The following is a 26,006-nucleotide window of genomic DNA, read 5'->3' as shown; positions in this document are numbered from 1 at the left end:
AAAAAGATATCAGTATCGCAGTTAGATGAGGTTGATAGTCAAAGGCTTGTTCTCCTTTGCAGGTGGTTACCAGTGACTTCCAGATAAACAGGCTTCAAGGAAGGCTTGATGAAGTCTGCTTGGTCAGCCTGGAATCCCGTTGTGAGATGTTTGCAGGTTGGAAATGAATCAGCAGACTGCTCTGCTTCTGAGTTCTCAACTGTATATAGCGATTTTAAAATGATCACCAAGTCATGTTACCATCTTCCTCCACAATGAGTTCATAAAGTGTTGTTCATCTGGTATCTGGTTCAAGCATTTTTATGGTGGTTTATAATGTCTTATCCATTAGCCTCGGCAAGAGTCATTATCTATTCTGATAACCCTAACCCTGTTCCAGGTAGCTATTGTCTTGGTAGACCTTCAGACCACTCGAGGGCTAAACTTGAAAAGATGCAAATAACATAATTTTCCTCTCAATAGTTCCATTTTGAAAAGGACCTCATCAGTCCCATGTGTGAAATTCCATGAGCAACATGTCAAGACAAGCCTTCAGTGCAATCCGTATAATGCTGTAGTGGTCGCCTTATGTTTCTATATATCAGGTGACCTGTGGTGGCCATTGTTTGGTTCAGCAAAGTTCATTTTTAGGCAAAAAAGAATAATGTTTGATTTACATAGTTTATGATTTATTTTATGTCTTTGGAATATGTCAGAATTGACATAGATGTGACTCCGAACAACTTTATGAACACACATAGGTACCACAGCACTGACTGCGATACAGATAGTTCCATGGTGTGCACCAGGGTGAAAATGCAACAGTTGAAGTTTTTTCATTCAAAACAGAAATGCCATCCTCATGAGAATGTCAGCCATACGTCCTACAGAGATAAAAACCAATAGTTCCACGATTGGGCTGAATAAACATTCTCACACGGGTACAGAAATAGAATGCAAAATACTTTGAGACACAATCTACAATATTCTCAGTATATGTGATCGAGGGTGAAAAAAATCTGACTGGCTTGAGGCTAACATTTGAGGCTTTGACAACGGATTCAAAACATTAGGTCTTTTCTCTCCCTACAGATGCTGCCAGACCTGCTGAGATTTTCCAGCATTTTCTCTTTCGTTTGAGGCTAACATTACCGTGCTAGAGCCCATCATTGAAGCCAAGCAGTCCGTTTTGATTAATTACAAGCGAGATCGGAGCAAGAAAACATTCTTTAACTCAAAGTGAAATCCAACAGGCAACTAGGTGGTCCACCAATGATGACTGGTTACAACACTGCCAGAATGTTCCAAAGGAACATCAAAGGCATTTATGAAAGCATCAAAAATGCAACAGATTAATCAGCAAAAAAAAATGGCTACACTGAAAAGAAAGGTGGGGAGGTCATCACCAATAGCAGTAAACAGTTGAAGAAATGGGTGTAAAATTATCTTCAGTTTTACTCTAGGGAGATCACAATGAGAAAGCTCAAGACAACACAAAAAATCTGTCTATCATGGCAGAGCTAGATATCGATGCACTGTGAAGGAGCTTAGCTAAATTATCGACTCATTTGCCATGACCAAAGCAAGCTCCAAGTGCTGATGTTGTTCCACCTGAACTCATCAAGCACTAGAAATCAGCACGCCTGCACTATCTCCAAAAATATCTCTGTCTCTGCTGGAAGAAGGGTGTACCAGCAATAGAAATGACATGAAAAAAAGAGACCACTATATACTGCCTTCATCAAGCTCATCAAGGCATTTGACCATGCGAGCAGAGACAGTCTATTTATTTATTTATTTATTTAAAAAAAAATTTAGATTACCCAATTATTTTTTCCAATGAAGGGGCTTTTTTTTTAAGCATGGCCAATCCACCTACTCTGCACATTTTTGGGTTGTGGGGGCGAAACCCACGCAGACACGGGGAGAATGTGCAAACTCCACACGGACAGTGACCCAGAGCCGGGATCAAACCTGGGACCTCAGCGCCGTGAGGCGGTTGTGCTAACCACTAGGCCACCGTGCTGCCCTTAGACAGTCTATTTAAGCTGCTGGTGAAAATTGTCTGTCCACTTAAGCTGCGTGATGTGATGTCATCTTCCCATGACAACATGATGGGGTCCCGCAGTGGGGTCAAACAGAGTTATGCTCTGGCACTGAAAGTCTGGTATATTCTTCTCTTTGCTGCTGATATGCCTTCAGGTCATCTACGGAGAGTGTCTACTTCCATGCCAGAGCTGATGAAAGGCTGTTCATTCTGGCTCACTTGGGTTTCAAGGCAAAGGTGAGCTAAGTCCCAACTGGAGATTCTCTCTACACTGACGATGCTGCACTAATATTCCACACCGTGGAACACCTTCAACGACAAATGGGCAGACACTCTCATGTCTGTAAAGAACTTACTTTGACCATCAGTATCATGAAGACATATGTCATGGTCAAAGATGTTGTCATCCCACCATGTATCAATTGTGGCAATGTGACGCTGGAGGTTGCCGATAGCTTTACATACCGAGACTCCGTAATCACCATTTGATGCTAAAATCAATGCATGTGTTGTAAAGCTACAACACTTATGTCCAAGCTGTATAAGAGAGTGGGAAGCAACAGCATTGCCAAGTCAATGTCTGCGCTGATTTGGCCAGGTTCAGAGAATGGATGACAGCCAATATACCGAAAGACCTTCTGTACAGTGAATTTGCCACTGGGTTATGACTTCCTGGGTGTCCATACCTCTGCTACAAGGATACCTGCAAGTGAGATATGAAGATGGTAGATATTGACACAGACAGTGGGAAATGGTGGGTGATGGCCATGACCTCTAACGGCTGATTGTTTGGTGAGGCATTGAAAGAGAGCAGAAATAAAAAGCTCAATTGACTGAGACGAGGGCCCACAGAAAACAGAGGCCTCCTCAGCTCAATGCTTTACTCTGCAGCAAATACAGCACAGACTACCATGATAGAGTCAGGGTCCTGAGCCACACCAGGTGATGCTTAACACAGAGTTGTGCCGCCCCTGGGCTAGTACACAGTCAATTCTGGCCCCACCTGACCGAGAGTTGCCACACAATTGAAATTAATAAATAATACTTAAGACACACACCCAACGTTTTTGGCCCTTGGCTGCCCAGTAACTAGTCATCAAATTTGTAATTTTAAACACAGTTAATTGTATTAATAACAGTAACTATGATTAATACGCAGCAGATACAACAGGTTAACTATTGGCTAATTCACCCACTTAAACTCGCCCCACCCTCTTCACACACACACGCACACAAGACAGACAAACACAAAAAGGGAAAGGAGGGGTGTAAAACATTAAGTTAAAAGAATAAAAGTCTTTGTTTCAGATGGCTGTTTTCTAGTACACCTTTCTTCAGTCCAAGCTTTCAGTTTGAGGTTCCTAGCTGCAAGTTGTCATGGTAGATTCATTCAGTTCTCTGCAGTTTCAGAAATACAGCAGCTATACAGCATTTCTGGAGAAAAACAAGAGAGAAAGAGAGAGCAGGTCCTTTCTTCAGTGTCCAGGACTCTAACTGTCCTTCTCCTGGCTCTCTGAAAATCATCCCACTCAGACAGGATCCAATCACCGCCTGTTACCGGGCAGAATATGGCCTTTTGACCAATTCATTGGCCACCAGCCAACCAATCGAACCGAGTCCCATCGATCTCTCGGGTGCCGAAAAATTCAAGTGGTAGAACAGGACACTGGAGAAATTAGCTAAAAATCGTAATGCACAGGTGTGCTGTGAGAGTTTAGAAATTTGTTGCTTCTTTTGTTTTCAACCAAGTCACCCAACAGAGCTCAGTTAATGCCCTCCTCTCTATGATCTTGTTTCATACAAGGAAAAAAGGAGGGAATGAAAAAAATTCAGAAAGAAAAAATTGAACATCGGAAGGAATAAGAACATGCACGAAGAAATCAAGTAACGATAATCTTTATTAGTGTCACAAGTAGGCTTACATTAACACTGCAATTAAGTTACTGTGAAACCCCCTCGTCGCCACACTATGGCATCTGTTCGGGTACACTGAGGGAGAATTCAGAATGTCCAATTCATCTAACAAGCACATCTTTCGGGACTTGTGGGAGGAAATCACAGCACTCTGAGGAAATACACACAGACACGAGGAGAACATGTAGACTCCCCAAAGACAGTGACCCAAGCTGGGAACTGAGCCCAGGTCTCTGACACTGTGCTACCTTGCCGCCCCTCATCTAGTCTCTTTATTTCATTGCTTTCCGTACAATACCATTTCAACAGAGTATTTTCCATGAAGCAAACACTGAAGAATGTAGGTATTAAAATTACCCATTCTACAAGATGCACCATGTCGAAAAGAACTGGAGTGACTTCAATGTCATACTGGTGTTTCATCCAAAAAGTTGTATGATTCTAAATATTTAAAATAATTCCTAAAATGTTAAATTCAATAGGCTGTTTAAAACATTTCATTATATTCCATTATATTTTTCACAATTCCCCATGCATTTTCACATATAGTGCATTGCAGATACCCTCTACTGCAATTAACTTGGCTGTAACGATGATGGACCAATCTGACTGTAACTACATGATAAATTCATCTCTCTCCTCATTTGAACATATCTTAATGTTACCAATATTAATAATTTTTGCTCTAGGAAATAGGTGAAGCTTACTGAAGAAAAAAGTCCTTGACCAAAATAGCAAAGGATATTATACAGAGAAATGATCTACTGATGCAAATCATTAAATCTATTTGCATTTGCTTACTGAACCTTAACACAGAAATTAAACTACATACAGGAAAAGGGAGATGGTTTTGCATGGTTACAGGAGACATCTTGGAAGATCCAACTCTATGTCATTAATTCTTCCATTTTTCCTCATTAACAAGTAAAATGTTTTTACTGCATGAAAAGTTTTAATAAATAGAAAGAGCAGGCGGACTGGTAAGGGAAGTTTGTAATATAACCTGCGACAGTGTTAAATTGTCTATGAATGTGCTAAATTACTTTTTATTTTCAACAATTAAGTTGTTTTAGGATAACACCTGCTAACATTTCTTTTCTAATATTAATACATAATAATATATCATATTTCATTAAATCCAACATATCACATCATGGTCGCTTCTTTGCAGGCATTGATATTAGACATTTTCTACATAACTAACTGCTGCTTTTCACCTGCAAGGTTCTGTATTTCAACCTTGCCTCTGGCTATTGTCCTAAAGGCTTAAAAATGGACTTCCCATGAGCAGACATGGATCGCAAGTCATTCGTTTGTCAGCACTTCAACATTTTGTCAAGGGGGATTCTCTACCTTGGCAAAAATTGACAGGATTAGGGTTTCTTGTCAGATGAGTAAATTTCAGTGTCTCCACCAACTGCACAGCTAAAGGATATTTTTTGGACTCGTTTAGGAAAGTTGCTAAGGGAAACAAGTTATTTTAGGCATTTCCATATCAAAAAAATTGCAATTTTATTTTATTATTTGCAGTTACTTTCAGATTTACTCGCCTTTGCTGTTTTGTAGCAAAATAATCATTCCTGTACACAATCTAGAAAAGGGGGTCCCTCTAGAATGAGTATCTAATAAAAAGATCATTCTAATTCATTTGCATTTACTTCGATGGAGACCCTCAAAAATTGGTCCGACTCCAGCGAGAAAGATAAATGACACATTGCTTCGCATGACTATATATTTGGAAAAGTGGATAAATAATGGGAAGTACAAGGTTATGACATAATCGGGGGGGGGGGGGGGGGGGGGGGGGGGGGGGGATTTATATTATGCATTGAGCTCAAAGAAAATAAACCTTAAGCAATTGTTACCCAATTTAAAAATCTCCGTAGACAAATTTATTTGTGTTGGAAACGTGCACAAAACGGGCACTGGGCCTGAAATGGGAGATCAGAAACACAGCCCACTCATTTGAATTAGGCTTTGGGCCTCAGTCCCAAAAAATAGTGAAAGGCAGCTACCAATTTATTGCCCGTTCAAACTCTCCAGACAGGGTCTTGAGAAATATGGTCAGTTTGGCAAAAGTTAGCCGATAGCTAATTACTGGGGTGGGATGACCCCAGATTAGTTGTGGCGACAGTATTTTGGTGGAGCAAGCAGGAGCGTTGTTGCTCCATTGGCTCCACGGAAGCAACAATTTTTAAAAATTGACTTATCATTTAGTGGACGGTCTTTTGAATGAATTACTGATTAGGTATTTGTATACTGCCCCCCCCAAAAAAAACTAACTAGAGCTCACAGTGCACATTTTCCAGTTGATGCTAACTTTTGAATGGGATCTCAAAACTAGTGTTACGGCCCTGATTTGCATATTTGATGTCAATTTCAGGCAGATACCCTGAACATCAGCTTCCAATTTTGCTGTCGGCACAGTGCCACAGGGGTAATCAGACACCGGATATTGCGACCTAAAATTGCAATCCACCCTCACAATATTTTTCCTCCAACAAATGGTTGTGACGTGGACACATTGTTTCAATCTGCATAGTGTTACAGGCTGCAAACAAGAGATATTTCAACTTAGCTGTCGTTCATTTTTATGTGGAAATTTAGAAAACTGCAATCACTACCTGTTTATACAACTGCTCCCAGAGTTTGTTTTGCAGTATATACATTGAACAGGTGGCAAAATATTATTTTGATGTGTAAGCAAACCATAGATTACATCATTATTCAATTTTAGACTTTGTTAAGCTAGAAGTTAAAAGAAGATAACAATAATAATGGTAATATACCTGGCACAGAACTTCCACATTGGCTCAATTGTGGCAATTTGTGTCAGAACAATTGTAACTTCATCTTGTCTTCTCGTCAAAAAGTGTTCTGAATTGGTATTTATATGATTTTGTGCTATATTTCATACCTTCTATTCGTGAAGCACTGCCTGCTACATTCTGCCATGAAACTGCTAATCAGAGAGTTGGGTTTCAATAAAATGTGCTCTCAATGCTATTTTCACCCTTTTAATTTAGAGCACAAGGTTTTACCAATTAGCTCAATCTGAAGTTTGGTCTTAATACAGATTAGATTAGTATGAAGAACACCATCCAGGCTCAGTGCAATGGCTTCAGGTGGCATGATCCTGGGCAGTTGTGAAGTCGCGGAAGTTACAAATATTCAGAAGGAAATGTCCTCAACACCGAATGCGTCCTGAAGTAATATCTTGACCCTGTCTGCAAATGGCTGCATAGCAGCCTGTCTTGAACTATTGTAAATGCTTGCAGACAGATCTCACAGTTGAGTTTTCAATTTGGTCACCAACTTGGCTTTTAGGAGCAAATCTGGTGGCAGTATTAATACTTACCTATCAGTTACTATCAGCCCTGATACCAGAGCTGTTACATTTATTACAAAGCTTGAACTATTTCAATACATCAATGTTGTACACAAATCTCATGGCCAAACATGTCCCTGTTGCCTCCTTTGTACTTATATCTCATAAACATTTTGAGAGGAGTTTTGTATGATCCTTCAAGCAATGTGTGGGGGTCATCACCATGGTCACCCCAAGGTAGCAAACCAAAATTTATTGTAGGTATATTCATCTGCTGGGTTACTTATTTTATTCACACTTGGGAGGCGAGCATCACTGGTAAGACCAGCATTTATTATTGTCCATCCCTAATTGCCCTTGAGAAGATGGCGGTGAGCTTACATACTACACAACAGAGAAGATCCAATCAGAGCAGACAAAATACAGGGTTATGATGAAAACGCAGTGGTCTGGTATTAATTAGATAGCTTGAGAAAAAAGTTGGCACTGGCAGAATGGCCTCCTTCTGTGCTGTATCTTTTGATGAAGTTATGATCTACAACACCATCCGTCATAAAGCATGAAAAAGGAAGTCAATGCTCCTCCTTGGAAAAGCATAGACAAGGACAGTGATAAGTTTATTGGCTTCTGGCATATCTAGCATTATATTTCCAGCATTTAAATTCAAAGAACAAAGAAAAGTACAGCACAGGATCAGGCCCTTCGGCCCTCCAAGCCCGTGCTGACCATGCTGCCCGACTAAACTACAATCTTCTACACTTCCTGGGTCCGTATCCCTCTATTCCCATCCTATTCATATATTTATCAAGATGCCCTTAAATGTCACTATCGTCCCTGCTTCCACCACCTCCTCCGGCAGCGAGTTCTAGACACCCTCTGTGTAAAAAGTCTTGCCTCTTACATCTACTCTAAATCTTGCCCCTCGCGCCTTAAACCTGTGCCCCCTAGTAATTGACCCCTCTACCCTGGGGAAAAGCCTCTGACTATGTCTATGCCCCTCATAATTCTATAGACCTCCCATTTGTTTGAATTAAAGGTAAAAGGTAGAAAAACATAAAAGGCCTTACAGACATTGTTGTTTAGGTTCCACAAAGATTAGTTTCAGCTGCCTCGCTGACATTAAATACATTAATCTCTCCATGCCTTGTTGATTCAGAAGTTTTCCCTTTATCTTCTTCAAAAATTAAATAAGTGAAACATAAAAATTTGGCAACAGCATTCTCTTATTGTTAGCATATGCCACAGTCCATGTGGCACGGTGGCACCGTAGTTAGCATTGCTGCCTCACAGCACCAGGGATCCAGGGGCGATTCCGACCTTGGATAACTATCTAGGTGGTTTTTGCACATTCTCCCAGTGTCAGCGTGGGTTTCCTTTGGATGCTCCGGTTTCCTTCCACAGTTCAAATATGTGCAGGTTAGGTGGATGATCAATGCACGGTGTTATGGAAATAGGGCGGGCAGGTGGACCAAGATAGAGTGCTCTTTCAGAGCTTGGTGCAGACTCGATGGGCCAAATGGCCTCCTTTTGCACTGCAAGGATTCTATGGATTCTATTTTGATACTGAGCATTTGCAGCCTTCTACGAAAACAAATGGAAAGCAGGGCCAGTCCCTGGTTTATACTGCATGAGTTGTACTCGGTTAGTGGGGTTATTAGATGAGAAGCATGGGCAGCACGGTAGCATAGTGGTTAGCACTATTGCTTCACAGCTCCAGGGTCCCAAGTTCGAATCCCAGCACCGTCTGTGCAGAGTCTGCACGTTCTCCCTGTGTGTGCGTGGGTTTCCTCCGGATGCTCCGGTTTCCTCCCACAGTCCAAAGACGTGCAGGTTAGGTGGATTGCTAAATTGCCCTTAGTGTCCAAAAAGGTTAAGTGGGGGTTACTAGGTTACGGGGATAGGGTAGATACATGGGCTTGAGTAGGGTGCTCTTTGTAAGGGCCGGTGCAGACTCGGTGTGCCGAATATCCTTCTGCATTGTTAATTCTATGATTCTATGAACGGGATGAGGTTCGACTGCAATTTCTCCTTCCTCAAGTCAGCCAACCGGTCAACAATCACCATACCGATTCAGATTTGATGGATGACAATTTGGGTTGGTACTGTGAAACTAAATACTTCAGTCACCAGCCTTCGGCACCAGGTGCATTCAAGAAACAGAGGGGTGGAAGGAAGGAGAGATCAGAGGTTGGGACAAGGTACACATTAATGGTGGAGCTGGAGACAACGGCGTGCACTCGACTAGGGACCCTAAAGAGATTGCGGCGAGGAAGACTGGGAAAAGAGCTGGGAGAGATTGCAGAAACTGAAGAATATGGGGGGGGGGGGGGAATTGGATTGTGGTGGAATTAAATCTTTAGGGCAGAGTTACATTGGTGAAAGAGAGAGGGAACCCATCCCGCTCCTGCTGACCCACAAGCAGCGCTAGAAAAACATTTATCTGTTCCATCTGTTTAATGAACATAAGGAACAAGCTATTGAATTTGAAGTTTGCGAATCAAATAAAAATAATTGGTTTCATCAAGAGGGGAATCATACTGAAAGATAGAGATATATTTTATATAAGCGATTCTTTTTAATGAACTGCTGAAAAATCAATTGAGATGTAGTGTGATACTGCAGAAAGGCAGAGTCTAACTGTAAACAATTATCCCCTCTCCACCCCATGTACCTTTTTAGCTGCCAGATTTAAATATTAAGGTTCCATCACTAAAACTAGGAGAGAAAATATCCAAGTTAGTAAGCTCAATAGAACATGTAAATGAGCTATCCGGTATCGCCAACTCATAGTCCCATCTACTTTAAAACCAGATGTCAGCAGGTTCAAGTAATGAGATTTTGTTATGCTTTTAGTTCCCCACAACCCATCCCACCCATTTTTGCGAGTTCATATCCCTCCATTGTTTCAGGGTCTGTTACCACATATTTGCATATTTTCTAACTTCAACCTCCTTCTATTACCATACTTGCTTCAAAATATCCTTTGTTGTATTCTATATGTCATCAAATTATTTGATTACTGAAGTCAAAATAATGATATTAAATATCTGTTTCTTCACACTATGCATTTACTTGCGCACTTTTAAATGTGTACTTAAAGAGCATTGTGTTCTTTTAATGTTTTCTTCGCCAGTCTTACGGATTCATTTATCTTCTCTGAAAGATTGATTTACTGGACATAAAATAGTCCCAATTTAAACCAGCGGTATGGGTGTGTGTTTGGGGGAGGTGGAACAGCTTGAAGCCTGGACAATTTTAATACCCAGACCTCATCTGCAAACTGCAAGTCAGTTGCCATCCAGAATAACCAAATAGTGCCGGAAGAAGAGTTGTGGCCACAAGGCTAATTGAGTTTTTGGATGGTCGCGGTGGGAGAAGGGCCGTGGAGGGCTAAATATCTGGCATTTAGAAAACATCTGCCCTACTGGCCGCACAGGAAAGCAGGTCAAGTTGAAAAAGAAACACATTTTTAGGTTTCTTCTGGCTGGGTCTTCTTTATGCACCCTTCCCCTCATACCTTCAGCCTCCGCCCCAGTATTTTCCTGATTTGTACATTTAAAGAAGGGCCAAACCAGCTTTACATAGGCGCCTTTTGAAGGTTGCTTTGAAGAGCAATTTAGCATTCAGGACAACAAAAGCAGTGAGGAACTTTGGCAGTTTAGTCATCCAGCCAATTCTAATTGCCAACCAACACAATTTCCGCTAAGCAGGCAGGGTTAAAATCACCCCTAAAATATACAGCTTTGAAAGCCTCATCGTTAAATTTTTGTCAGCAAAAATCATCCATAATTATTCTCCTATCTTTGTTTGACACAGTTTTGATTAAATAACTATTTATATTATTTTACACAGGTCTATATCAACTCCCAGCAGAAGTCCTGTCTTTTGGTAACCTACTGACACCCAAAGGGGGGGCATTGGATTGTGATGGAATTAAATCTTTAGCGCAGGGTTACATTGGTGAAAGAGAGAGGGAACCCATCCCGCTCCTGCTGACCCAATGTATTTCTCCAAGGTTAAAAAAAACATTTTTGTTTACAGTTAGACTCTGCCTTTCTGCAGTATCACACTACATCTCAATTGATTTTTCAGCAGTTCATTAAAAAGAATCGCTTATATAAAATATATCTCTATCTTTCAGTATGATTCCCCTCTTGATGAAACCAATTATTTTTATTTGATTCGCAAACTTCAAATTCAATAGCTTGTTCCTTATGTTCATTAAGACAGAATTTATGGGGCTCAAATTTATGCTCACCGGCCAGTGGGTATGAAGGTTGGGAGCAGCATGTGGCCTTCTTGGGCCTATTCTGGCAATTTAAGGCCAGTTAAGTGCCTCACCTCGCCTCTCTTGCTATTTTAACCAGTGCAAGGGAAGAGCCACAACAAGCGGATAGCCCGGCGACTTCTACAGAGTGAGCTGGTGTCAAACAAGGGAATGGGACCTCCTTCCGGTGATCCCTATGCTTATTGGATGCACCCACTCTCCAAAGACAAATGTCCTGACACTTTAACCTTCTCGCACACGCCTCTCAAACCAAGTGGCCCTCCACCTCAGCCCACTTGCTGGGCATGCCAGCCGAGCCCCACCAATACCCCTGGCCTACCTTCAATCCAGCCTCCGTAACCGCCTCTTCTGCGGGGATTGGTTATAGTCCTTGCAGTGGCCACCACTCAAGCCTGGCACTACAGGTGCTGGGACTACAGAGCTGCCAGCTAAGGTGCGACTTCCTTCTCCAGGTGGTGTTGAACCCGATTAATCGCCTGAACCGATTAATACCCCACTGAGCTTAAAATAGCTGCAAAGTAGCTGGCTTTCTTGTGGGGGGCTCTCAACTGACTTTTTAAATTGGTGTGGGGGAAAGGGTTTAACCCCCGCCTTTAAATGGTAAAAATATCTCTTTTGACCCCTCATTCCTTACAAACTACTGCTTTATGTTTAGCCTCTCCTTTTCTCTCCAAAGCCTTTTAATTTGTGCTTGCCACTATCTCAACGTTATCATCTCTCTCACTGTATCCTGTATCGACAATTCAAATTTTGACAAGAGCACAGTAGAAAGCAAACACGGCAAAATAATGATCAGTTATATACTTGTTGACTTAATAGATTATGGTATTCATCCTTTTCAAAAATACTGAGCATCCCATTCTTCATTATCGCCTCACCCCTGTCATCTGCCTCATGACACTGCCCTCTTCTGTCATACCTGTTCTAATCTAGTCACAAAATCTCCTTGAACGGCTTCTTCTCATCATTGGGTGGCACGGTAGCATTGTGGTTAGCATAGGTGCTTCACAGCTCCAGGGTCCCAGGTTCGATTCCCAGCTTGGGTCACCGTCTGTGTGGAGTCTGCACGTTCTCCCTGTGTCACCGTCTGTGTGGAGTCTGCACGTTCTCCCTGTGACTGCGTGGGTTTCCTCCGGATGCTCCGGTTTCCTCCCACAGTCCAAAGACGTGCAGGTTAGGTGGATAGGCCATTGTCATGCAAGAGTATTTTTAAGAAATGGGTGTTTATCAATGATGTCAGAGTGTGGTGGAGCTGGGCTATCTGTCTGCTTTACTTTCGTTTTTGAGCACGCTGCTACAGAGTGAGTTTTTAATTTTGTTTTCAGAGAGAAGAACTGCAATGAAAGACAGCAGATGTGCATGGATCTCTCTACAAGCTAAAGAGTGTTCATTTGGGTGATTTCAAAGGGATAATTGCTCTAATTAAAGATTTTAAACCTGGGGCGAAATTCTCCGACCCCCCCGCAGGGTCGGAGAATCGCCCGGGGCCGGAGTAAATCCCGCCCCCGTCGTGGCCGGAATTCTCCGCCACCCGGGAATTGGTGGGGGCAGGAATCACGCCCCACCGATCGGCGAGGCCCCTGCAGCGATTCTCCGGCCCTCGATGGGTCAAAGTCCTGCCGCTGGGATGCCTCTCCCGCCGCCGTGGTTTGAACCACCTCTGTGGCGGCGGGATCGGCGGCGCGAGCGGGCCCCCGGGGTCCTGGGGGGGGCGCGGGGCGATCAGACCCCAGGGGGTGCCCCCACGGTGGCCAGGCCCGCGATCGGGGCCCACCGATTGGCGGGCGGGCCAGTGCCGTGGGGGCACTCTTTTTCTTCCCCCGCCGCCACGGCCTCCACCATGGCGGAGGCGGAAGAGAATCCCCCAGCACGCATGCGTCGGTGGTGACGTCAGTGGCAGCTGACGCACTGGCACATGCGCGAACCAGCAAAGACCTTTCGGCCAGCCCGGGCGGCCGGCGTCAAAGGCCGCTGGAGCTGGTTTGGTCGCCAGTCGGTGTGGTGCCAACCGCTCCGGCGCGGGACTAGCCCCTCAATGTGAGGGCTTGGCCCCTAAAGGTGTGAAGAATTCCGCACCTTTGGGGAGGCCCGACGCCGGAGTGGTTGGCGCCACTCCGCTACGCCGGGATCCCCCGCCCCGCCGGGTAGGGGAGAATTTCGCCCCTGATCTCTGTGTATTTTGTCTTCTGGATGTTGTTTGGGAATTTATCAAGGGTATCTGTCGAGTACTGTATTCTTTGGGGATTTATTGGTGTTGATAGTTGTTAATAGTTGTTTATTGGTGTTGATAGTTGAGAAATAACGACACTGGTTAAGGGATGAAAATTTCATGTGTGTCAAATGTCAAGTGTGGGTCTTCAATTTTTGCCACGAATGGGTCAGATATCAGCGATGCAAGAGTAGTGCCTCCAAATGCAACATCTGGAAGTCCGGAACGACTTTCAGATTCAAGCCTCATTAATCTTTTACTGGTGAGCTACAACCAGCAAGACAGCTGGCTGGTTTCTGGTGATGGACAATTGGCCAGCTGTTGTACGTAGGTGTTCAGCAGATAAGACCTATTGGAGGGGGAATCATTTATGTAATTGTGAGTTACACAATGGTTTTCATGATTAATTATTATTTTTCGTTATGGCATCTTAAACTATGCCACTATGAAATCTATTACAGACTGAAAAACTTGGAGAAGCTTCCCGTGTCTAAATAAAGACTACATGATTAGACTCCAGTGATTTGCCAACAATTGACTGTAGCAGCAGAATACGATTTTCAATCGAGTGCCATGCTGACTATCTTACCACTCTAGACGTCACAATTCTGCAGGAAAGATAAGGTATATTATCAAGTGATTGTTTTCTGTTGTGGTGGTTGCCAAGTAGTGATTCCCTACCCCATATGCCAGGAAACCTCCCTGAGTCACTTCCAACTCAACCACTCTCATTTTATTTTGAGATTGAGACAAAGTTTGTAACTGTGCCACACTAGTCAAACACTTCACTTACATTTTTTTTAACTACACATATTATATCAGCTATTTGCATTTTTAAAAATAAATTTTGAGTACCCAATTTTTTTTTTAACCAATTAAGCGGCAATTTAGCGTGGCCAATCCACCTAACCTGCACATCTTTGGATTGTGGGGGTGAAACCCACGCAAACATAGGGAGAATGTGCAAACTCCACATGGACAGTGACCCAGGAGCTATTTGCATTTTTAAACTATTGACATTGCCAATATGTTTGATCCTAGTGCGCTGCCTAATTCTGTCTCTGCTTATTGCCCAAAACGCTGAAAGAATATAATTTTAAGAATAGCCATAGGTCTCAAGGCACTTATTTGTCAGTAAACTAGCCAACTGCCCAGTCAAACATAGCTTTTTTTAGCCTCTAAAGAAATGATGAAAGATGAATTTAGCTCCATTATTCACCTACTTTGTGCCTTAGAAATAATGAAAACACCAGAGAAATAAAATACAAAGATTTTAAAATAATATTCTTCCTTATATATTTAATTACATAACTATTTTAGGAAGTATTTTAAATTAAAAAACAACTGAACATCTCAATGAAAAAGATTTTCAATTTTAGAACTGTCTGCCGTATATCAAATGGCTACTTTCAGATATACATCCTTCTGAACTCAGAATTCTAATAATTTAACCGCACTCCACCAGTAATTATGAGCACAAAAAGCTGTTATCTAATATATTAATGCTGTGTCATTCATTTTAACAATATGAGCCATGTCAAAATAATCTAAAACACCATTTTTCTCAGATATCTCTGCTGAATGTTTCTATAATCCTGTAATTGTTAAGCAGTGTACTCAAATAAAAACTGTCAATCGAAAAACAACGTTCATAAACTCCAGACTCAATATTGCAGTTAGGAACCTAGTCTAATTATTATACACAATCTGCTGATTATACAAATTCTGGGACATTGTTTTTCATCCTAAATAGTAAATGATGTAAAAGAAAATGCTTGCTGTACCAAATGAAGCATATTAGTGGAACAGATTACACTACTAAGGGATTTTTCAATGATTGGGTTGAGGATATTGGCTTGCCTCAGTTAAAAATAATACACATTATGCAGCCATAAGGTTCAGCATGCCATCAAATGGGATCAAACATAACATACTGATCCCCAGCAACTTCAAAAGTAAGCATCTTCCAACATATAGAAGATTTTAAAAAACTTTAATGCTTCATTATGTCAAAAAATTTACATTTATTGGTTCAGCTTGAAACATGCACAATCCATTCCAGTTCAGCTCTAAGGAAAAATTCTCACTCTCACAATTTATTCAAGCCAATTAAAACATAACACAGATACGGGCAGTAGCTACTGAAAAGGACCACATTTATTAGATTCCAGGGTGGCATTGTTGTACTTGTGCACTGTGAAAGACCACATCTGAAAGGTTTTGCCCACAAAGTTTCTGGAGGGGTGGAGGTGCCAGTGGATAATGACACGGCGAAGGTAACTGAATTCCACAATATTGGTGAACATCAGAACAGTGCATCTCCTTAGCCAATGAGGTTGAGAAATTGAGAAAAAATGAGTAGGATGGAGAAAGAAAGAGAAATGCGGTCAGTGAATTGAACTCAAATTAGATGTAGAAAGGAAAATAAGAAGGGGAAATGATTTGATTGAAAGGAAGGAGACAAATGAAAAATAAGATTTTTTTTAAAATTGCATTTAACATTTTCATAATGTAAAAAAACAAAATCACAACTTGGAAGGAATGAATCTCCACAGTTAGAAGTATTTACTTTCTGGGCAACACAGTTTGCGCAACAATCATTGACAACCATGACATCATTAAAAGGATGCTTACTCTGATAATTACTAAATTTTCATGTCCCATTAAACATATGACAGAAGGTCATGCAGCAACTTCGTGTAAATCACAAGAAGGTTAACTGTGAGATCCAGTTTTCAGGGAGCAAATGGTGGTGCGATACAATCATATGTTCAACGATTCTTAAATCATTGGCGTCACTACCTTATAACAAGCTGTTAGACTGTTTGTGCATTAAAGCAGAATGCATTGTTCAGATTACTTTTTCAGCAATGCCTGTCCAAAGAACAATTCTCATACTTTACTCAGTGATCTCAATTGAATACAGCTGCAATGTGTGCTAGAAGACAAACTCAGACGTTATTCTTTAATGTAATCTTTGTGTAATCCAATCTTAAGCAGACAGTCAAAATTCTCATTCACAATTATTGGTTGAATTTATAATGAGTTTATTAAAAGAGATTCTAGTTGTTGTGAATGAGATTGACTGTTTCTATTTATAACATTCAGGTCTATATTTCAGCACATTCATTTGACTTTTGTAAGACTCTTGCAACCACAAATGGTGCCATACCATTCCAGTGCTGGTAATTTTCTTTAAAATTACTTCAGATTGAAAGTTTACGATTCAACTTTCATGTTACAAAATGATCAACAAGATGATTTTCCATTTAATTTAGTGAATAACTTATGTTGGCTTAAACTTCACTTCTAGTAAGAACGCAGATAAGATAAGGACTCAGTGACAGCAAACCACACACACAGATATTTAAACAATTCACTTGTGTTACTTCAGAGATTTTTTCTTTAAAACCTGTTCATTAATTCAACGTAAGCTCTTGCTTTATTATTTGATAAAAAAGAGCTTTGGTTTGATCAAATGTGTTATGACATGGAGGTCCTTTCTTCTCGGTCAATAATTTAATTAATCAAATATATGAAGGCCATTCATAACATACACACCTGTCGTTGGGTACAAAACCCTCCTGGAGCTCAATAGAGTGAATGCCTTCTTCACAGCCGGATACTTGTATGGTACCAATAGGACTTTGCAGAGCTGCTGTCACTTGCTTGCAGTGGCTTGTGTTTTTCTTCTTGGCAACCTACATGAACAAATCACTGGTCCTTATAAGTGCTTAAACAATCACTCGTTCTGTCCCAACACCAGCCAAGAGTTATTTTTAAACAATATTAATCATTTGAGCACTTATGGTTCAGTAATTGTATTAAAAAATTTGAACAAGGTAGCTTTTTAGATACAAAATATTGCGGGTGGAAACAAAACATTAATTTGACTGTTTAGTTTTATACATTTACAATCCTTTTCATCGAATACTCTATTTTCTTCTTTTAGCTCCCCAATTCTCCCAAGACCACATCCCCCACCCCACTGGTACCCACACCTCTACTTCAACCTAACAATGCGTCGATGCTAGATGAGGTTGCACTTCCCTCACAAAGCAATAACTGAGTTGTGCCAGATGCTAGCCAGCTGTGGGCAGAGCTCACAAGGGAGACCTTCAGCTAAATGAGTCTTACTATCATGGTTCCCCTTTGGCAAGGAACTGAACTCATTTTTGCTGACAAAGCTCCAGAAATACCACAGCTCACATTCAGGAAAAATCCTGCTCTGCCTTCTCATAGGCACCCCCTCACTTTTCCCCAAATTATACTGCACATTTCCCAACATTGATAAAAAATATTTTGAACAATCTCCCTAATGTTAAAGACCATCATGCTTTCCCTTGATGCCTCCTATTGTGTGTCTTGTCAATCTAGCCTCCAATTTATACAGTGGTGGTATACCTTGGGAGATTGAACTGGCACTTTACTGTGTTATATGTATTCCGATTCCCCATTAAAAATGTGAAGAGCGGGCAGCGGTTAGTACTGCTGCCTACGGGGCGGAGGACCCGGGTTCGATCCTGGCCCACTGTCCGTTGGAGTTTGCACATTCTCCCTGTGGCTGCATGTGTTTCACCCCCACAACCCAAAGATGTGCAGGTTAGGTGGATTGGCCATGCTAAATTGCCCCATAATTGGGAAAAAATAATTAGGTACTCTAAATTGTAAAAAAAAGTAAGTGAAGAGAATGAAGGTCTGTGTGCCACGCTATGAAAAAAATAAAAAGACTGTGGCTTATATTTTACCATGTCAGGACATACCAAAGTGTCTTACAATTAAATACATTTAAAATGCAGTCAGAGATGTAATGTGCAAAACACAACCACCAATTTGTGTAGAGTGAGTGCCCATAAAGAGCAACGTTTCTGGTGACGTTTCAGAAGTTGATTATTGGCCAAGATACAGGGTGAATTCCACTGTTATTCTACGCACAGTCTTGTAGGATATTTTACACCCACCTGAGGGGGTAGGTTTAGTCTTAGTGCAATTTTTTTCTTTTATCCATTCATGGGATGTGGGCATCGCTGGTTGGGCCAGTATTTATAGCCCATCTCGGAGGGCATTTAAGAACCAGCCACATTGTTGAGGGTCTAGAATCACATCTAGGCCAGGCAAGGATGAGATCTCCTTCCTTAAAACACATTAGTGTACTAGATAGGGTTTTATGACAATCAACAATGGTTTCATGGTCATCATTAGACTTTTAATTCCAGTTTTTAATAGAATTCAAATTTCACCGGGTCTCTGGATTGCAAATCAAGATACAATACCACTACGCCACTGCCTTCCTTTAAACATCACATCCAAAGGTAGCAGCTTAAACAATGCAGCAAGAAATGTACTGCATGAAAATGCTTCCTCGGATTTTGAGACTTAAACTGCAAACTTCTGACTCAGAAGTGAGAATACTATTTACTGAGTTATAGTTGCCACATACGGAATAGTCTAGACGTCAAAATCATTCCTTAAAGGATAACAAGAGCAGATGCTAGAAATGAGGTATGCATATGTGAACCATCCACTGCTCCCCAACAAACTGTCTTCTTAAACCCCTCTTCCCTCTCCACCCTCACCTCCAACAGTATGAGCACGGACATCATGGACTTCTTGGTCACCAAGATTGAGACAATCCGATTAGTTGCCTCAGCCACACCTCTCCCTTCCATCCACAGGACAAACTTTCTAAAATGCTCCTGCCTGCCTAACCGTCAACTCTCAACTTTCTCTTCCATTTCCCTTCATGGTTTCTCTGGGCTTGCCTTGTCCATGAAACCTACTTCCTGTTCCCACTGAACTGCTGATCATCCAACTTCCCCCTAAATGGCTCATTCTCCATAGTTGTCCCTCTCTCCTTTGAATCTGCTGTCATCATCCTTCGGCTCAAATGAAAACCCCAACCGTTGACCCCATCCTCCTTGGAAACTACCATTCTAATTTTTCCCAGAACTCTGTGTTTGAACACCTTCAATCAGGGGATTTCCAAAAAAAATCACAGTATCGAAATGTCTCGTAATGGGTGACATCACATGTTATTGTGACAAAGGTAACTCTCCTTTGTGACCTGTCTGCAACCTACTCCTGCACTGGGACTCTGCTCTCACCAAGTCTTCTTGGTCACTTCCTACTTATCATCTACATGCTGCCCTGGGCAACATCATCTGAAAGGCACAGCATTAGTTTTCCCACGTACATTGACTGGTCTGGTCAATGCTTTATTCTGGCATTGGATGAAATGGCACTCATCGTCAGATCCACAGAGCCTAGATGTTGCCATGTTTAGGTTTCTTTCCCTCAGGTCTAAAGCCATGGGCTGTAATACAGACAATTATACACAAACTGGTGATACTTTTCAATTGTACCTTAAAGTAGTACAATTCTCAGACGCCACTTTGAGCCAGATACATGGTCCTTTCAGTCCTTTTAGTGCTCCCCTTGTCTAATATTGATAGGAGCCCAACATTAATACCTAATAAAGAAAATTAAATGATTCCTTAGATGTAACTTCAGTGCCGTTCCAGTAGTGAACTGTTCACAGAAAAACTTTCTAGTTGTCTCTAGTTGTCACTGTTTATGTTTTTTTCTCAAGGACAAGCTTTGATACTCGAAAGGAGTCGGAGAAGAACTTTCCAGATTTCATTCTTTCTAAATTAGCCTTTTTAAGCAACACTTTTTATTGCCTTCCACAGGAGATTACATTGTTGTTGGTGGTGGGGTCTATTCTGAATCTTGATGGCTAATACACCATGACTGTGAAGGGCAGTCTCGATAGAACATCTGGTCGTTTCACCATTTTTGTATGCTCAATTTTATTGTTTTCTTAGCTATTGTACTTCACACAAGTACTAACTGTGATGGCACCAACTGGCATTTCCTTTGCCTTACTCTTAACACTTGTGTCATATGACAATATCACTGATGTACAGAAAATGCTACAAAACATAACATCAGCCACTTGTGCATGACATTGAGAAGTATAATTAGAAATGTATATGCAAGGAAACAGAAATAGGGAAGATAAATATATTGCAATTAAGAATATATTGTCCTAAACAAAATTACATTTAAAAAAGGTTATGCAATGGTGAAAAGCAATGATGAAAAGGACTTGAGCAAAGAAAAACTTATTAATCTACATCAGATAACTCAAGTGTACAAAACAACTTGATTTACAAAACCTGGTCTATTCCCTGAAGATCCCTTAGTTAAAGTGAGATTTGATTGTTCAATCATTATTCCAGTAGAGAAAGATCCAGCAAATTAAACTACTCCCTGATCTAAAACAGCCATTAATTTGAAACAATGGGGGCAATTTTAATCTCCCCCCCACACACACACACACACAGTAGGGTCACTGTGATGCTATCGAGGTGAGTCTTGGATGCAAGTTACACAGCCATTATAATCTGGTCAGCGTAATTGAGGTGCACTGAAAAATATGTTCCTCGCTCAAGAGTGAAGACTCACACCATCGATAGGTAGAACTCTGGCCTCCTCTTTAAGATAAAATGGAATGTCTTGGAATCCTTTGTCATTTAACTGGGAGGAAAATGTGGAAAAGAACTGGTTGATTTCCTATTGCAACATGTCACCTTGGCATGCATAAACAACACAATTATATATTTGAAAATGGATACCCATAATCAAGGTGTTCAGATCTGTGACATCAGTGATTTATGAATATTAACTGAACCCTGGGATTAAATTACTGTCCTGGACTCACTCCCTGAACTCAGTACTTTATTTAATTTAGCTGGTTTCATTCTTGAAGCTCAAAATAAAATTGCCGTTGCTTCCTATTCTGGAGAGTTGGAACAAATACAAGTTTATCAGTGCTATGGGAAAGTGAAGTTAAATCTGGCCTGTTCTCCAAATACAAAAGGAATCACAACTTCATATTTTAATTTTCCAAATAGAATATGTTAATGTATCAAAGCTATAGTGGAAATTATGTATTTAATATTTTTATGACAAATTCACAGTTAAACAAGTGGCTGATAATGTTCATCCAAATGGATAAAATATCCTTGCTCTACTGGGATTAATTTTCATAACCAGTCCAACACGGACCAGCGTGTAGTAGGTTGACCTTACCTGAGTATACTTAAGACCACATCATTCCCACTGGCTGGAATTTTATCTTCGATAACTTTGACATCAGCCAAGACAGACAGAAATCATTGGACCCTTGGCAATCAGTTTTTAAAAAATATATTTTAGTCCAAACACGTGTTAAAATCAACATGTACAAAAACTCCACAAGCTCACAATCCACAATTTGTACAATTTTTTTCCCTTTTTACCAGCCCCCGCCCCATGACGAACAGTTCCTCAAACATCGTCATGAACAACTCCCACCATGCCTCGAAGCCCTGCGCTGACCTCCTCACCTCAAATTTAATCTTTTCCAACCAGAGAAAATCATACAAGTCCCCCAGCCAGGCCGCCACCCCAGTAGCGTACCCGACCTCCAATTTAGCAAAATCCTTCACCGCACAATTAGAGGGCCGAAGGACACAACCTTCCCCTCGAGCACATCTGATTGCCCAAAGATTGCCACCATTGGGTCCGGCCTGACTCCCATCCCAATAACCTGAGATAACGTCCCAAACACCACCTCCCCGTATCTCTCCAGCTTCTTGCAACCCCAGACCATGTGCGCATGATTCACTGGCCCTCACCCACACTTCTTGTACTCATCGTCCACCCCTTGGAAGAAGCCACACATCCTCGCCATATGTATCCTGAAGACCACCTTGAACTGAATCAAGCTCATCCTCGCGCAGGAGATTGCATTCATTCTATGCATTGCCTCGCACCGCAGTCCCCAGCATATCTTGCCCCCAACATCTCCTCCCGTTTGCCCTTGATCCTCACCACCAGTGTCCACTCCTGCTCCCCCAACCACTTGTATATATCCCTAATCCTGCTCTCTCCCAACTCATCTGGGAGCAGCAGTTGCTCCAATAAGGTGTACTCCTGTAACCTGGGAAATGTCCTTCACTCCCTTTGTGCAAAGTCCCCCACTCCAACTCGGCAACTCAAACTTCTCCCGCAACTCATCCCTTACAAGTACAAGTCCCTCGTCCCCACCAGCACTGCTTCCCTCCACTTCCCATACATTCCATCTATCTCCCCCGGCTTAAACCTATGGTTCCCACAAAGTGGTATCAACACCGACATTCCCCTCCAATTTAAAGTGTCTCCACACTAATTCCACACTCTGACTGTCGACTGTGCCACCGGGCTCCCCGTATACTTGCCCGGAGCTAGTGGTAGCAGAGCTGTCACCATAGCCCTCAGTCTAGAATCCCTACTGGACTCCTCCTTGATCTTGACTCCCTCGCCCACCACCATCGCCTCACCTTCTCCACCACAAAGAAATCAATTCTTGAAATCACCTTATACAGGTGTGAGAAGGAGTACTCCCTCCCACTGGGTTCCGAAACCTCCATGGATCAACCATTCCCATACGTTGCACAAACTCTCCCCAACTCCTTCACCATCCTCAATCTTCCCATTGACTTGGGGCTCGACCTTTCCACCTTTGGTTCCATCACACAATTAAGATCTCCACCCATCATCAACTGGTGCGTATCTAAGTTCAAGAAACTCTTCACAAACGGCACATCATCCCAATTCAGTGTGAAAACTTTGACTAGCACCATCAGCGTCCGCTCCAGCACCCCGTTCACAATTACATATCTATCTCCCCCCCACCCCCAAGTCCAGCCCTTCCTTGACGCCCAAAATGCTGTCCTTTGGTCAGCAAAATGGCCAATCCCCATGACTTAAGAGTCAAACCCCGAGTGAAATACATGACCCACACATCCCTTCCTCAACCTAACCTGATCCTTTACCCAGGAGGTGTGTGTTCTGTAATAAGATCACCGCCACCTTCAACTTCTCAGGTGTGCAAACACCCAACACCACTTAATCGACCCGTTTAATCCACGGTTGTTCCTGTTTACAATTCTGACTGGAGGGTTAAGCCTCCACTCCCCTCTACCATCCGCATCATCCCCCTCCTCGAATACCACCATAAACTGTGCCATCTTCCATCCCCTCCTCCCCACACCCCTTCACCCCACCCCACTCCACTCTCCTCCCGCCACTCCCTCCTCAAGCCACTCCCTCCTCCCACTCCTCTCCTCTCTACCCCACACCTCTTCTCTCCCTTCGCACAACTCCTCTGTTCTCCCCTCTCCCCCACTCCGCTCTGCTCCCCTCCCCCAGTCTTCTCCCCTTCCATCCCCACTCCTCTCCCCTCACCCAACTCCTCTCCCCTAACCCCTCTCCTCACCCCCCCATTCCTCTCCCCTCACCGACCACTCCTCTCCTCCCCATCCCCACTCCCCCCACCCCTCTCCTCTCCCCTCCTCGCCTCTCTCCCCCACTCCTCTCCTCTCCTCCCCCCACTCCTCTCCTCTCCCCCACTCCTCTCTCCTCCCCCCACTCCTCTCCCTTCCCCTCCCCCACTCCTCTCCCCACTCCTCTCCCTTCCCCTCCCCCCCTCCTCCCCTCCCCTCCCTCTCCCACACTCCTCTCCCCTCCACCACTCCTCTGCCCTCCCCCCTCTCCTCCCCCACCACTCCTCTCCCCTCCCCTCCCCCATTCCTCTCCTCTCCCCTCCCCCATTCCTCTCCTCTCCCCTCCCCCATTCCTCTCCCCTCCCCCATTCCTCTCCCCTCCCCCATTCCTCTCCTATCCCCCCACCCCTCCTCTCCTCTCCCCTCCCCCACTCCTCTCCTCTCCCCTACTCCTCTCCTCTCCCCTCCCCACTCCTCTCCTCTCCCCTCCCCTCCCCCCACTCCTCTCCCCTCCCCTCCCCCCACTCCTCTCCCCTCCCCCCCACTCCTCTCCTCTCCCCTCCCCCTACTCCTCTCCTCTCCCCTCCCTCCCCCACTCCCCTCCTCTCCCTCCCCTCCCCCACTCCTCTCCTCTCCCCTCCCCCCACTCCTCTCCTCTCCCCTCCCCCCACTCCTCTCCTCTCCCCTCCCCCCACTCCTCTCCTCTCCCCTCCCCCCACTCCTCTCTCTACACTCCTCCTTTCCTTCCCCCCACCTTCTCCTCTGCTTCCCCTTCTCCTCCTCTCCCCTCCCCTCCCCCACTGCCTTCCCCTCCCCTCACTGCTCTCCCCTCCCCATCCCCACTCCTCTCCCCTCCCCCAATCCTCTCCTTTCCCCCTTTCCTCCTCTCACCTGACTGCTCTACCCTACTCCCCACTCCACTCCTCTCCCCATCCCCCACCACTCCTCTCCCCTTCCCCACCACTCCACACCTCTCCCCTTCCCCCACCACTCCTCTCCCCTTCCCCACCACTCCACACCTCTCCCCCTTCTCCTCCTCTCACCCGACTCCTCTCCTCTCCTCTCCACCCACTGCACTCCTCTCCGCCCTCCCCCCAACTCCCCTCACCCACTCCTCCTCCCCCCTGGCCCCCACTCCTATCCTCTCCCCTCGCCTCCCCACACTCCTCTCTCCCCTCACCTCCCCCCACTCCTCTCCCCTGGCCTCCCCCCTCTCCCCTGGCCTCCCCCCACTCCTCTCTCCCCTCACCTCTCTCCCCTCACCTCTCTCCCCTCACCTCTCTCCCCTCACCTCTCTCCCCTCACCTCTCTCCCCTCACCTCTCTCCCCTCACCTCTCCTCTCGCCCCCACTCTTCTCCTCTCTCCTCACCTTCCCCCACCTCTCCCCTCCAGTCCACCCCACACCCTCACTCCCCTCCCCCCCCAACCAACTCCCCCCAATCCTCTCCCCTCCCCACCGCTCTCCCCTCCCCCCACTCCTCTCCCCTCCCCCCACTCCTCTCCCCTCCCTCCACTCCTCTCCCCTCCCTCCACTCCTCTCCCCTCCCTCCACTCCTCTCCCCTCCCCCATTCCTCTCCCCTCCCCCATTCCTCTCCCCTCCCCCACTCCTCTCCTCTCCCTTGCCTCCCCCACACTCCTCTCCCTTCCCCACCCCTCTCCCCCACCTCTCCCTTCCCCTCACTGCTCTCTCCCCTCCCTTCCCCACCCCACTCTCCTCCCCCCACTCCTCTCCTCTCGCCTCCCCCACTCCTCTCCTCTCGCCTCCCCCACTCCTCTCCTCTCGCCTCCCCCCACTCCTCGCCTCTCCCTCACTGCCCCCACTCCTCTCCTCCCCTCTCACCTCGCTTCCCCCACTCCTCTCCCCTCACCCCCACCCCTCTGCCCCTCCCTCCCTCTCCCCTCCCCTCCCCCTCCCCTCACCCCCACCAC

At 44.0% G+C, this 26,006-nt stretch overlaps 1 protein-coding gene across 4 annotated transcripts in view; it reads right to left on the bottom strand.

The window, feature by feature from the left end:
* mgmt (O-6-methylguanine-DNA methyltransferase) overlaps positions 1–26,006 on the bottom strand; it is a 487,398-nt gene that overhangs the window by 332,684 nt on the left and 128,708 nt on the right. For 2 of the 4 annotated variants that reach the window (XM_038822140.1, XM_038822138.1), the window contains one exon: positions 17,327–17,466. In XM_038822140.1, coding sequence (XP_038678068.1) covers positions 17,327–17,466 — 140 coding nt within the window. Of the gene's footprint in view, positions 1–17,326; positions 17,467–19,341; positions 19,688–26,006 lie in introns of those variants that run through there. The other 2 variants (XM_038822137.1, XM_038822139.1) reach the window with 2 other exon arrangements.

The sequence above is a fragment of the Scyliorhinus canicula genome, chromosome 16 (genome assembly GCF_902713615.1).
Source record: "Scyliorhinus canicula chromosome 16, sScyCan1.1, whole genome shotgun sequence".
NCBI classification, from domain to species: domain Eukaryota; kingdom Metazoa; phylum Chordata; class Chondrichthyes; order Carcharhiniformes; family Scyliorhinidae; genus Scyliorhinus; species Scyliorhinus canicula.
Note: the sequence above shows the minus strand (reverse complement) of the source record. Positions and strands in the feature narration are given on the sequence as shown.